Below are 13,696 nucleotides of genomic sequence, written 5' to 3'. Positions count from 1 at the left end.
GGACCCCCAGCCGCCCGGGGCTCGGGCAGGTCTGCACCTTGAAGTAGGCCACCTGCAGGTAGTTGTAGGGGCTCCGCTTGCGGAACTCCAACTCCAGCTCCTCGCTGAGCGAGTGGGCGGTCGACGGCCCGAGGCAGCGGCGCAGGCAAGCCGCGCGGCGCAGCAAGCCTCCGAAGAACCGCAGGTCGTGCAGGGCGGAGGCACCTGAAGCCTGCGCCAAACTTGGGGGCGAGTCTGGGTCCACTTCCCATGGGAGGTCGGCGGCACACCGAGTGCGGCAGCGCAGACGGAGGGCGCGCAGGGCGGCCCGCGAGCGGAGCGCCCGCTCCATGCTCAGAACCACACCGGCCCAGTCCCCGCGAGCATAGGCCGCCGTCCCCTCCGCGAACAGCAGATCAGGCGCCGTCAGGTCCCATCCCGCCTCGGACTCGGCCTCAGCCTGGGAGGCAGTGGCGGCGACGGCCAGCAATGTGGTCAGCAGCCTTAAAGCGCGTGCCGCCATGGCCGCCCAGACCTAACGGGACCCTTGGTCACCGGCCGGGGAGGTTGGAGTCCCACCTCCGCGAAGCCCCGCCCTCGAGGGAAGCCCCGCCCTAGACGAAGCCCCGCCTCCCAAACCCTGCGGCGTCTGCCAGGAGGCACCATCTCTTCTGCCTTCCCCCAGCCTTGACTCCGCCCCTCAGCGGAACCCTGAGCGTCAGCAGGAGCCCCGCCTCCGGACTCCTGGCAGTTCCGACGCCTAGTGGTCAGAAGACGCGGAAGCTCCGCCCACGGGCTTTTTTGCGTTTGTTCTGCAGTCTCGCGCCGCCTGGGTAGTGAGAAGAACTAAGTCCTGTCATGGAAGATACAGCAACGCCCGGGGGGACCCAGGGAGTCACAGAAAACCAAGGAGTTCTGTCGGCGGCAGGTCGGGGAGGTAGGCGGGAGTCAGATGGGGAAAAGAAGCCCTTCCGGAGCAGCTAGTCTGCCGGGCTCCACGGGAGGCCGAGGGCGGGCGCTCACGGCCTCTGTTCCTGGGTGTGTGTCGCAGGAGCCCTGGTGGAGCTCACCCCGAATCCCGGCGGCCTGGCCCTGGTGAGCCCCTACCACACCCACCGGGCCGGGGACCCTTTAGACCTCGTGGCGCTCGCAGAGCAGGTGCAGAAGGTGAGGAGGCGGGGCTGGGATAGTGAATGACTATCTTCTTGCATATTTGGTCCTCCCAGCCACTTAGTGTGGAGTAGTGGGGTTTTTTGACTCCATATTACACTCGGGGAATACATGTTCATGGCCAGTTGGTGGCCTGACTCCAGCTGATCTTCTGAGACCAAACACACCTTCAGTTGCAGCTTGAGTGCCCATAATCTCTGAGAAATGGAATATTTCATGCTGTATGAGTAAATAAGGATGTCACAGTCAGTCAGTTCAGTCGCTCAGTCGTGTCCGACTCTGCGACCCCATGAATCGCAGCACGCCAGGCCTCCCTGTCCATCACCAACTCCCGGAGTTCACTGAGACTCACGTCCATCAAGTCAGTGATGCCATCCAAGCATCTCATCCTCTGTCGTCCCCTTCTCCTCCTGCCCCCAATCCCTCCCAGCATCAGTCTTTTCCAATGAGTCAACTCTTCGCATGAGGTGGCCAAAGTACTGGAGTATCAGCTTTAGCATCATTCCTTCCAAAGAAATCCCAGGGCTGATCTCCTTCAGAATGGACTGGTTGGATCTCCTTGCAGTCCAAGGAACTCTCAAGCGTCTTCTCCAACACCACAGTTCAAAAGCATCAATTCTTCGGTGCTCAGCCTTCTTCACAGTCCAACTCTCACATCCATACATGACCACAGGAAAAACCATAGCCTTGACTAGACAGTCCTTAGCAATTGCTGCCTTCACAGGTAGTGAGCCCTGAGGGAACTCAGGAAGGAGAGAATATCTCCCATCTAGCAGTCATCTATCAGACTGTAGCCACTGCTTATAGTGAGCACTGAGGAAGCTTAGGATGAAAACAGGATGCTACCTCAGATAGCTGAGGTGCATATCAAAGGAATGATTTCAGTGAGTCCAGACTCTTTTATCTTCACATATATAGAAAAGCGCTTAATTCTTTAGTTTGGATTACCTGGTTTTCTTTAATTAGTAATAGTCTTTTGATGTTCAGACTACCTGCCCTTTGTTGCAAAACTTATGTATAACTGGCTCCTCCCCTTTCTTCCTGGAAACAGTTCTCCCAGGGTCACTGGGAATTTGAACACATGAATTTTTAATCCCAGTTTTGATATTAACTTGCACTGTGACTTGAGGTAAATTACTTTTCTCTGGACCTCAGCTTCTTTATCTGTAAAATGCAGGGTGTGAACTAGGAGAACTGTTAAGTCTGAAATTCTTGAAAATCCAGGTTTCCTCTAATCATTCTTCCCAAGACTTCCAGTTGTAGAACCCTCTTTGAGATGTACAGATACAGGGCATTGCTACTTTAAAATTTATGATATCCCCTCATCCTGGTGTATATGATCACATTTGGCCTTGGTTATATTCAAAGGCCTTCATTTTGCTCAAAAAAATTTAATAATGTGCTCAAATTCCATTACATGTATGTCTCGGTATCTCAGTTTTGTTTTCAAATGCTTAGGAAATCTCCTTTGATATATTATGTGCTTTCTCTTTCCTAGAGAGGTGAAAAATAAAATCTGACTTTTATGGATTATGAAAACATTATGTGGGCTTCCCTGATAGCTCAGTTGGTAAAGAATCTGCCTGCAATGCAGGAGACTCCAGTTCGCTTCCTGGGTCGGGAAGATCCCCTGGAGAAGGGAAAGGCTGCCCACTGCAGTATTCCAGCCTGGAGAATTCCATGGACTGTATAGTCCACGGGGTCGCAAAGAGTTGGACAGTTCACCTTCACTTTATGTGTCTGTTGAATCAAATCACTTATTGGCAGGGAGGCTCCCAGAGTCACATCTTAGGCAAACATTTTTGGTGGGTTACTGAGTGACATGTTTATTACAAGGACGTGGAAAAGAAAGAAGGAAGACAGTTTTTGTCCTTTAGTCTGTAATCTAGTGAAATACAGAGTATGCATTATTGTGCTACCTTCATTTTTCCATTTTCTTTGAGAAACTGAAGAAAAAGCACCCTGAAGATAAACAGAATCAAGAGTATTTCAGTTTGTGAACTGAAATGTACTTTGTAGCAGGACTGACTTCTTACATGCAATTTAGGTATTCGTGGGTGTTCGAAAGTGCAAGAAGCCTGGTATTAAGGCACGGAATTTAGAATCAGACTGATCTGTGTTGAGATTTGTGGATGTGTGTGTGTGCTCAGTTGTTTTTGTGACCTTTTGGATTGTAGCCTGCCGGGCTCCTCTCCATGAGATTATCCTGGCAAGAATAGTGTCGTATTTGGCCATTTCCTTCTCCAGGACATCTTCCCAACCTAGGGAGCCTCTCCTCCATCTCCTGCATTGGCGGGCGGATTCTATACCGCTGAGCCATCAGGGAAGCCTTCAAACCTTGGACAGGCTACTTCACCTGTCTGAGTCTAATCCTAAAATGAGAAAGTGAAGTTATCAGCTCCAGCTTCATAAGGTATTACGAGAATTAAATGAGATAATATGCAAAGGGCCTCAGAGTGATTAGGGCCAGAGTTTGTGCTTAGTGGTTAGAGGTAGTCTTTCTCTTATTTCTGTTTTAATTAGGTTCTTTTGTGTACAAAGAACAGATTTGTTGCCACCTTAAGAAAAAAGATTTATTTCAAGGCCACTCTTAACCAGAACTATCCTAGCTCAGGGACCACCTACTCTCTGCTTGGCCATGAGGTGCCTCACTGTCCCTGGAACAAAGTGCAAGTTCTTGTATCAGGGGTCATAAAGCCTTACGTGATCTGATGCCTGCACCCTTTTTTACATCTCCCCTCACTAACTACTCAAGCTGCATTGGCCTCAGAAATGCCTGGAAGCTGCTTCTCTGATTTTTTTGCATGGCTAGCCCTTTCCTTCAGACCCAAGTCAAATGTCACAACCTCAGTGAGACTTTCTTATCTATTAGTGCAGTTGATAAACTATTTTAAATTTTAATGTGATCTCAAAAAAAAAGTTTTAATGTGATCTTAATTAATTTAAATTTTAAAACCTGGTAATTGAATTAATGACTGGAAACAAGTATATTTGGAACAATTTGAGTATGTGAATTGACTCTTCCAACTATAAACTTTATGAAGTCTCAATACAGATCAAGTTTTTCCAATGAAAATATAGCATCCAAATTGATAGGTGCTGTGAATATAAAATATACACTTAATATGAAATGTAAAATATCTCTTAACAATTTTTATTTGATTACATGTTGAAATGATAAATTTTCTGATCAGTCACTCAGTCATGTCAGACTCTTTGCGACCGATGGACTGCAGCATGCCAGGCTTCTCTGTCCATCACCAACTCCCGGAGTTTGTTCAAACTCATGTCCATCGAGTCGGTGATGCCATCCAGCCATCTCATCCTCTGTCATCCCCTTCTCTTCCTGCCTGCAATCTTTCCCAGCATCAGGGTCTTTGTTCCAGTGAGTCAGTTCTTTGCATCAAGTGGCCAAAGTGTTGGAGTTTCAGCTTTAGCATCAGTCCTTTCAATGAATATTCAGGACTTTAGGATTGACTGGTTTGATCTTCTTGCAGTCCAAGGGACTCTCAAGAGTCTTCTTCAACACCACAGTTCAAAAGCATCAATTCTTCAGTGCTCAATTTTTTGATATATTGGGTTAAATAAACTATATTAGTAGTTTTTTGGGTTTTTTTGGCTGTGCCATGTGGCTTATGGAATCTTAGTTCCCCAACCAGGGATTGAACCCAGGCCACCACAATGAAAGTGCCAAGTCCTAACCACTGGACTGCCAGGTAATTCACTATATTATTACAATTAATTTTACTTATTTATTTTTACTTTTAACACAGCTACTAGAAAACTTACAATTTCACATGTGACTTGTTTCTATCCTCAAGGATAGTTGCATTAGACTGTAGTCTTAACAAAGGCCGTGGCCTCTTTCTCATGTTTGCCAGTGTGTCCAGCGCAGTGCCTAGCGTGGTGTCTGACCCATGGTAGTTGCTCAGTGTGTGTCTGTGAAACAGATAAAGGCTTGACTCAGCCTACTCAGTTGTTTTCTCTTCACTCAGAACACGACTGATACCTGACCTTGATCATAAGCTTCCTCAACTAACCAGCAAATTCTCTTAATATTTCTTAGTTCAAGTTTAACCTCTTACTTTCTTTTCCTTAACAGTTGTATACCACTAAAAGTTAATCAGTGTTTTGTTTTTTTTGAAACTCTTCTGGTGGTCCAGTGGTTAGGACTCTGCTTTCATTGCTGGGACCTTGATTCAGTCTCTGGTTGGACAGAGCCAAAAAAAAAAAAAGTTAATCAGCTTCTTGTGAAAAAAAATCTGGAAGTTTTTTGACAAATTTCTGATGTGTGGATGATAATCCTTCCCAGTACTTGAATTGGTTACATATGTGTCTCCTAGCTTTGAAAGTTGTTTTCTTTAAAGCAATTTCCAGTGCCTTCAGTTGAATTTCCTAGGACATGACAATCTTCTGTGTATATGATAATTGTTCCAGGTGTACATCATAGTGGTGGTGGTTTAGTCGCTAAGTCGTGTCCGACCCTTGCGACCCCATGGACTGTAGCCTGCCAGGCTCCTGTGTCCATGGGATTCTCCAGGCGAGAATACTGGAGTGGGTTGCCATTTCCTTCTCCAGGGGATCTTTCTGACCCAGGAATCAAATCCGGGTCTCCTGCCTTTTAGGCAGATTCTTTACCCACTGAGCTTCCAGTCTTTTAAAAATACATTTTAAGTGACAGGAATGCAAATATAAGTTAAATATAATTAAGTGTGATGTAAATAACTCAACTGAATAATGGTCAGTTTAACAGATACCTTCTAATAGCATTGAAACATGTATATTATCATATGTGAAACAGATCGCCAGTCCAGGTTCGTTGCATGAGACAGGGTGCTCAGGGCTGGTGTGCTGGGACGATCGTGAGGGATGGGATGAGGAGGGAGGTGGGAGGGGGGTTCAGGATGGGGAACACATGTATGCCCATGGCTGATTCATGTCAATGTATGGCAAAAACCACTACAATATTGTAAAGTATTTAGCCTCCAATTAAAATAAATTAAAAAAAAAGATACCTTCTATATATAGTCAGGTTTCTATATCGCAGGCCATAAGAGACATAGCACAAGTGTCTTCAGGTTTTCATTGTAAGATCCATCCCTGATTTCAGAAATGTTTAAATGTGAGAAAACAGATGGAGATCTGAGGAATAAGTGGGGTTAGTCAGGCAAAAGAGCAAGAGGGGAAATGTATTGGATGGAGGAGAGGCCATATGCAAAATTACTTGGAAGCAAAAGAGATTGGGGCATGTTGGAAGACTGAAAATTTTGAGTGTGACCAGAATCTAGAGTGAACAAGATAGATAGTTTGGGAGATAGAAAAAGAGCACTTATTTCCATGTTATGGGGTCATGGGGTCATGGCAGCGTTGACTTCTCCTGGGCAGTGCCTTCTGAGCTAGGCCTTGGGGTGAGTGGGTGTTCACGGGGGAATGGTGAAAATGGGAAGGGTATGAAAGGCATAAGCCAACATGTTGACGTAATTTCACATTGGGCTCTAAATAGGAGCATCGTAAAGTCTTACCCTTTTCTGACCCACAGTTCAGTTTTTTCTCACCCTTAGGCTAATGAATTCATCAGAGCAAATGCCACCAACAAACTGACAGTCATAGCTGAGCAAATCGAACATTTGCAAGAACAAGCCAGGAAGGTAAGTAGTAGCTTTTTGGTAAGCTTTCATTTTCTTCATTTAGTCCACAGGATTGACTGAACTTGCTCATAATCAGTGTAACTTAACTTGTTTCGGTACCTCCTAGAAATATAGAAGTGTTGAGCAAAATAGGATAAGCCCAAGAGGTTAAGTATAAGGTTTTTCACTGGGCGAAAGCTCAGTGAGGTAAAAAGCATCTAAAGGGGAAAATTTGTTTTCAGTTATAAAAGAAATGTACTTACCACTAAAAAACTGGGAAGAAATTTAAAAACCACCCAAAGCCGGTAGTACTTGACATTTTGAAATATAAGTTTTCCAAAGGCATTTTTATAGCATAGTCGCATAATGTAGTCTAATTTTTCTCTTCAGTGTCATCTGGATCTCAGTCATGATTCACTGATGTGAGGGAGCAAGACCCTCAGCATGGAACAGGTTCCAGCTTTCGGGTGGGATGCTCATTGAGTATGAGTGCTGTTTGCTCTCATATCCGATTGGCTCTGTCTCTGTGGATTTCAGGTTTTGGAAGATGCTCGTAGGGATGCTGACTTGCACCATGTGGCTTGTAATATGGTGAAAAAGCCGGGCAGCATCTACTACCTTTATAAACGGGAGAGTGGCCAGCAGTATTTCTCCATTATTTCTCCAGAGGTAAGAACATTTAATTGTTGCTACAGAAACCTACTCCTGTCTTTAAGAAATTCTTGGTGTATTGTGTGTGTGTGTGCGCACGTATATGTTATGTGTGAGAAAATGTAGGCATAGGAGTTGGTAAGTGATTTTCTAGAAAACTAGAGGTGGCAAGAGCCCAGAGGTGACTGAAAAATATATGCACTTAAATTATTTCACAATCATTATCTCTGTTCAGGGAGGTACCTGATGTGTAATGCAGTGCTTGTCAAGGATGATTCTGACTGGTCTGAAGTGAAAAGCCAAAAAAAGAAAATTGTGGTATAATTAGGAAATGGACTCAACTTCTGTACCTCCCGCCCTGATCAGAACGGCCTCCTTTGCCTTCTCTAGGAATGGGGGACGAGTCGTCCACATGACTTCCTTGGTGCCTACAAGCTACAGCACGACCTGTCCTGGACTCCGTATGAGGACATTGAGAAGCAGGATGCTAAAATCAGTGTCATGAGCAAGTTGCTAAGCCAGCCAGTGGCTCTGCCTCCAAGCACTGAATCCAACTTCCCGGGGTTCAGGTCCACTGAGAGTGGACTCTGACAAAGGCTGTCAGGACATGGACCTCTCACCTCCTTGTTGCCCCAACTTCTGCCCTGGTGGGAGGTAGCAAGAGAGACGAAAGCATGTGGGTGAATCATGAACTTCTTTGAAGGCGATCCTGTGTGAATGGAAACGCTGTTGTTATTACTTTATGTGGGATGGTAGAATCATATCAGTCTCTCCTGGGATCCTCTCTGGGTCACATGTACCCAACCAGTCAGTTTCAGAGGACCATCCAGTGTACTTTGCTTCTCCTTTATCTCCATCTATTCTCTCACGGGTTAGAGCATTAAAGAAGGAAAGTTCTCTTCCTGCAAAAAAGGCTGGCGAGTCATTTTCCAGAAACACTGTTAACAGTCTTTTGTAACTAGAAGTGTTTAAGATTGGGCTTGAGGCTATTTAATAGTTTGTGTAACTCTAGCTTCAAATTCATCTGGGAAGCAGAGTATTGGGTACTGGAGGATGATAAACAGCCTGGCTTGGCTAGCGATAGTGTGTAATTCCGGTGTGTGTGTGTGTGTGTGTGCACTAAGTTGCAACAGTCGTGTCTGACTCTGCCGCCCCATGGACTGTTGCTGCTGCTGCTGCTAAGTCGCTTCAGTCGTGTCCGACTCTGTGCGACCCCGTAGACGGAAGCCCAGCAGGCTCCCCCGTCCCTGGGATTCTCCAGTCAAGAACACTGGAGTGGGTTGCCATTTCCTTCTCCAATGCATGAAAGTGAAAAGTGAAAGTGAAGCAATTGATAAGGTCTGGCTTACTTCACTCTACTCCCTACATTGACCACTAGGTGGTGCCATTGTGATTTCCTGGTTAAGCTGGTTACCAAGTTCAGAGAAAGGAGCATTGTGAAGTTATTTTGGAGGTAGCATGTCCTAGAGGGACTAATACCCAGTGATTATATACAGTAACCATTTTTCATTTACCCATCCATCCACCCATCCATAAGTAAATAATACTTAGTTACTAAGTATTAAGTGCCTTCTAGCTTCAAGATTCTGGAGAATGACACAGCTGAGTAAGACAGGCCCCTGTTTCCAGGAAGCTCACAGTCTAGTTGGGGAGAAAGTAACTCAGCCATCACAACATAGTATACAAAGGGCTATGATGGAAGTACACATGGAATGTCATGGCGCACCAAGGAGAGCTACCTAACTCAGCTTAGAGAACCTAAGAAGACTTGGAGGAGCTGACACCTGCTTGGGAACTGAGAAACAAGAGTTAGAGCTTATCTGGAGGGTACCAACTGTCCTCTCTATGGAAAGGCTGTCTTTCGGGGTAGGGGGAGGGTTCATTTTTGGATAGAATTTATTTGTGAATAAACAAAGGAATATCCACTTAACAAGCCACATCAACCAAAATAATCCTGCCAATCACGGGTGGACTGAGACATCTCCTGACCAGAACAGTTTTACTTCTAACAGCTAGGAGATAGGTAGATGAATAGGATGATAAACAATTCTAGATAAAAAAAATTGCACGTGAGGGACGTTGACAAGAAGTAATATAACATTTGGGGAATTGGAGCTAGTTTAAAGTGAAGAGTATTGGCCGAGGGGTATGAGAAAAGAGCTAATTGAAGGATTGGGGATAGGGAGTTGATAAAATTGACCTTTTTAGAAATCTCATTTTGACAACAGAGGATGAGTGGAGGCAAAACCTCTGTGAGCCTTCATCCCAGTCCAGGCAAGAGATATTGGAGGTCTGGATTAAGATGGTGATGGAATGAGAAGTGCTGTATTTTATCAATCGTAAGATGTACTTTTCTTCCTCCACATTTAATCTCTTGAGACCTGGATGCTTCTAGAAGTCAGTGGTAGGTCATTGTTTAAGTGGCAGCATTTTTTTTTCTTTCTTATAGCTACATGAAATAATCGTGTGTCTTAACAATGGATGTCATCTTAGGCTTGATGAAGTGTGGCATTTAAAAAGTACAGTAGATCACCATCTTGTTAACTGGTACCGTGTGGCAAAAAGAATGGAAGGAAAGAATCTTAGATAATGCTTGCATTTCTTGCTTGAGTGTGTGGATGGTAGGAATCCACTCCCTGATAATTTTCCAAAATAATTAGCAATCTGTATTTGCCTCAATAATCCACCCAGCTGGCCCTACTTAGGTTCACCGAGTATGAGTAACAACTGACTGTGCCTCCCATTCTCCTGTGAGGGCTCTAGAAGGAGGGAAAGGAGGCCTCACTGTGTCCTTGGCTTCTAAGTTATCAGTCCACAAGCACTGAGATCACTGGTGGTATAGATTCAGAGATGATAAATACTGTTTGGTGAGCTCTTTTTCTGCCAGGCATAGCCATTGTCTGATTTAATCTTTATATAATCACCATCTATAAGGTATTATACGACTTCTCTGGTGGCTCAGAGGTTAAAGCGTCTGTCGGCAACGCGGGAAACCCTGGGTTCGATCCCAGGGTCAGGAAGATCCCCTGGAGAAGGAAATGGCAACCCACTCCAGTATTCCTGCCTGGAGAATCCCATGGACGGAGGAGCCTGGTGGGCTACAGTCCATGGGGTCGCAGAGTCGGACACGACTGAGCGACTTCACTCACTCATAAGGTATTATATAGTATTCCTATTTTACAGAGCTGGATCATCTCAGAGATTAAGCACCTGACCTGTGATTATACAGGTACAAAGTGCTAGAGGTCAGGTTCTAACATTCCTGTTTAGTTCACATCTATAAGCTGTTCTGGCTGATTAAGACAGTCCTAGAAGATTTCTTCATAGAAGTGTGAAGAAATAAATACAGAAGTGACAGAGTAACGTGTGTAGGGGATACTATGGAAGTAGTTCACTTGAGTAGTGATGAACATGCAGAGGGTGTATATCAAAGTCTGAGGAAATTAAGTAACTTAGCTAAGGTCACACAACTTAAGAATAATTGAGCCCACACTTCTAGTATGAAAGCCCATGTGCAGAACCCCCACACACAAGATGAGGTGCATCTTCCCTAAAGAACCTGGAGCTTGGGAGGAAGGAGACTGAATGCTTGGAGTAACTGGACTTCTGTAGTCCAAGCAGCATTCGATTCGTGGACTACTCCCTTTTTAAAAGCTTTGTTCTTCATTTTGATTTGGAACATTACCATCTTCCACTTTACCCCCTGCATCTTTCTTGTCTCATGACACTAATAGTTCGGACTGCTCTGAGGCTGAGTCCTTGGTCCTCTTTTCTTTCTCTGCTAGGTGATCTAATCATTTCCCTTGGCTTTAAATGCCACCCACATGCTGCTGACTCACATGTGTGTCTCCTATCCTGATCTCTCCCTGAGTTTCATGCAGACTTAATTTATCCAACAGTCTCACTTGATGTCATTACAAACCTAACGTGTCCAAAATGGAAGTCTTGAGTTACACCCCAAGGCCGTTTTGTCACCGGTCCTTCTGTTTCCATCAGCACCTGTGTCACACTGCTGTTGAGACCCAAAACCCAAGTCATCCTGTTCTTCCCACACCAGTCAGCAAGTCTCAGCTCTGTCTTCAAAATATATCCCACTCTGACTGCTGCTCAGCGCCTCCACCCCTACCCTCTTGGTCCAAGCCGCCAGCATCTCTGGCCTGGATGGATGCAGTAACCTCCTCAAGTGCCTTCTGCCTCTGTTCTCACCCTCCTTCAGTCCATTTCCACAGAGGCTGTTGTCATCATCCTTTAAAAGCATATCAGGTTATAATACTTCTATAAAAAATGACCTCCACGTTTCTCTTTACACTTAGAATAAAGTCCAGACTCTTGCCGCCTCAATTTGGACTAGCCAGAAGCACATGTTCCCCTATTCCTGTTCTCTACTTCTGTGAGATCCAGAATGAGAGGAAGGGAGAAACTTCTGCCAGTTCGAGAGGAGGGTTTTTATTAGATCTCCCTACTTCCTCTCCCCCTTCTGAAGGAAGCCTTGGGGATGTCCGGGGTAACAGATGCATGATCATGTCCTTAGAATAATGATGATGATGGTTGAGCTTCTGTCCTGTGCTGAGCATTATTTAATATATTTATTATTTGTATTTTTATTTAATATAAATTATAAGCTTATTGTCACAGCAATCCCATTTTACAGATAAGGAAATAGGTTCAGGAAACCAAAGTAACTTGTTCAGATGTACACCTCTGTTAATGCTAGAGCTGGGATGTAAATCTGGTTAAAAGTTAAGGCCAGTATTATGATCATTATGTGACAGTTTTTATTTTGCCACTTTAATGGTTCATGTTGCCTGGGAAAATGAAGAGAAATACAAATGACAGAAAGAAGCTGACCTGACACTTGGGCTTAGACTTGTAGCACAGCTTTACTTGCCTCCATCCTGGATCTCCAGTTTAGTTTCTCAAATACCTTAGGTGTGACTTTAGTGTTAAACTGTTCAATTCTTAGAACCACTAACTAGTAATGGTAAAATTGACTAATGCCCATTTCCTCTTCTGGAGAATGGGAATGCTAATACTAACATTAGAGGCATTTGAAAAAACCCAGTAAGATGACTATAATGTCTATAAAGCATTGAGCACAGTGCCCAGTGGCTAGCAGCCACTCAGGACAGGCTAGATCCTATTCTTCTCTTCCCTCTCCAGGCTGCCAGGTGAGGCAAGGGGTCACCTGACCTGACTCCACCCCTTCTCTCGCATATTCTGTGCGGCCCTGGAAGCTCTTGCTGCAGTGACTTAGCAACAGCGTAGAGAATGTGGGGCAGTATTAGAAGTAGTGCTTGGGATCCTCCGGAACACTAACAGGTGTCCGTGGCACATACTCGTCCAGTTACGGAACCTGGATACCTCAGAGGGGCTCTTTCCTCCTCCCTCTCACTCTTCTGCTGTCTTGGCATTCCCTCTCACAGGGGCTTCTGGTCAGGCTACTTCTTGGTCCTGTCTGCTGCTGTCTAACAAGATGTCTTTGCTCCAGCACCACAGCCCCAGCTCATGCGGTGTTTAAGAGAGCCTTCCTCCACAATGGCTGCCAGGATAATCTTTCTAAATCAACTTGACCTTGTCATTTCCCTACTTAAAATGTACAATTTTTCAGGACTGAGTGTAGATTACTCGGCTTGTCATTGATCCAACAAATACTGAGGCTGGGGGCGGGAGGGTACTGTATGCCTAGCATTCATACAGGCTCAAAGATACAGCAGTGATCCAAGCAGAGCCGAAGCCCTGCCCACGAGGAGGGGCCTTATATTCCAGGAGCCCTTCACAGGCTGGACCCGCAGCGTCTCTTTACAGCTTTACCTACCCCCAGCTCCCCGCCTACCTCCCATGCACCGTGCACACGCTCGTCTCTTCACCTGCTGAGCCTTTGCACATTCGTCGTGTTACACTAGTCCACTCCTCCCAGATCCCTCCATTCCACCACCCCCCTACCCGTGCTGCCGCTTCAAGACCTCGGGCTCCCCTGCAAAATGAGGCCCCTCTTCATGCCAACTAAAGCCCTATTGCCCCTCCCCTGCCTCTTGGGGATTGTGAGCTAAGAGCCAGGGGTGAGAGGCTCAGGTCGGCAGCTCCCGCTTGCCTTGGCTGGTCCCTCCACCGCACAGGAAGCGGGGGAGGAGTGTGGGCCCCCACCCCACGTAAGAATGTCTGGTCCCCAGGTAAGCATCCGCAGCAGCACGTGCCTCCTCCACGTGCTGTCAGCGGTGGGGGCGGGGAGCAGGGGTGGCGGGAGTGGGGAAAGAGCTGTCCTGACGTGT

The 13,696-nt window shown here is 45.8% G+C and overlaps 2 protein-coding genes across 3 annotated transcripts in view; one reads left to right on the top strand and one right to left on the bottom strand.

Annotated features, from left to right (window-relative positions):
- Positions 1-567, bottom strand: part of P3H1 (prolyl 3-hydroxylase 1) — a 19,787-nt gene extending 19,220 nt beyond the window's left edge. Inside the window, exon 1 of the mRNA XM_010862653.1 lies at positions 38-567. Within this exon, the coding sequence (XP_010860955.1) occupies positions 38-502 (465 nt within the window). The 5' untranslated portion in view covers positions 503-567. The remainder of the gene's footprint in view (positions 1-37) is intronic.
- A 222-nt stretch (positions 568-789) lies between these two features.
- Positions 790-8,339, top strand: LOC105004888 (chromosome unknown open reading frame, human C1orf50). 2 transcript variants are annotated; one of them, XM_010862652.1, is made up of 5 exons: positions 790-907; positions 1,031-1,146; positions 6,711-6,797; positions 7,314-7,445; positions 7,818-8,339. In XM_010862652.1, the coding sequence occupies exons 1-5, from the start codon at positions 838-840 to the stop codon at positions 8,016-8,018; spliced, it is 606 nt and encodes a 201-aa protein (XP_010860954.1). In that variant the 5' UTR covers positions 790-837; the 3' UTR covers positions 8,019-8,339. The 2 variants fall into 2 exon arrangements, with proteins under 2 accessions (XP_010860954.1, XP_010860953.1); XM_010862651.1 differs by having other exon boundaries at positions 790-916.
- The last annotated feature ends 5,357 nt before the right edge of the window (positions 8,340-13,696 follow it).

This window comes from Bison bison, unplaced genomic scaffold (assembly GCF_000754665.1).
Source record: "Bison bison bison isolate TAMUID 2011002044 unplaced genomic scaffold, Bison_UMD1.0 scf7180017864484, whole genome shotgun sequence".
Taxonomy (NCBI): domain Eukaryota; kingdom Metazoa; phylum Chordata; class Mammalia; order Artiodactyla; family Bovidae; genus Bison; species Bison bison.
The sequence above is the reverse complement of the archived record's forward strand: the minus strand, read 5'-3'. Positions and strand labels throughout refer to the sequence as shown.

Coding starts and splice junctions, on each gene's coding strand:
- LOC105004888 (XM_010862651.1), top strand. CDS start 838: ATGGAAGATACAGCAACGCCCGGGGGGACCCAGGGAGTCACAGAAAAC. Junction 917..1,030: donor GTCGGCGGCAGGTCGGGGAG/GTAGGCGGGAGT, acceptor TGTGTGTCGCAG/GAGCCCTGGTGGAGCTCACC. Junction 7,446..7,817: donor TCTCCATTATTTCTCCAGAG/GTAAGAACATTT, acceptor TGCCTTCTCTAG/GAATGGGGGACGAGTCGTCC.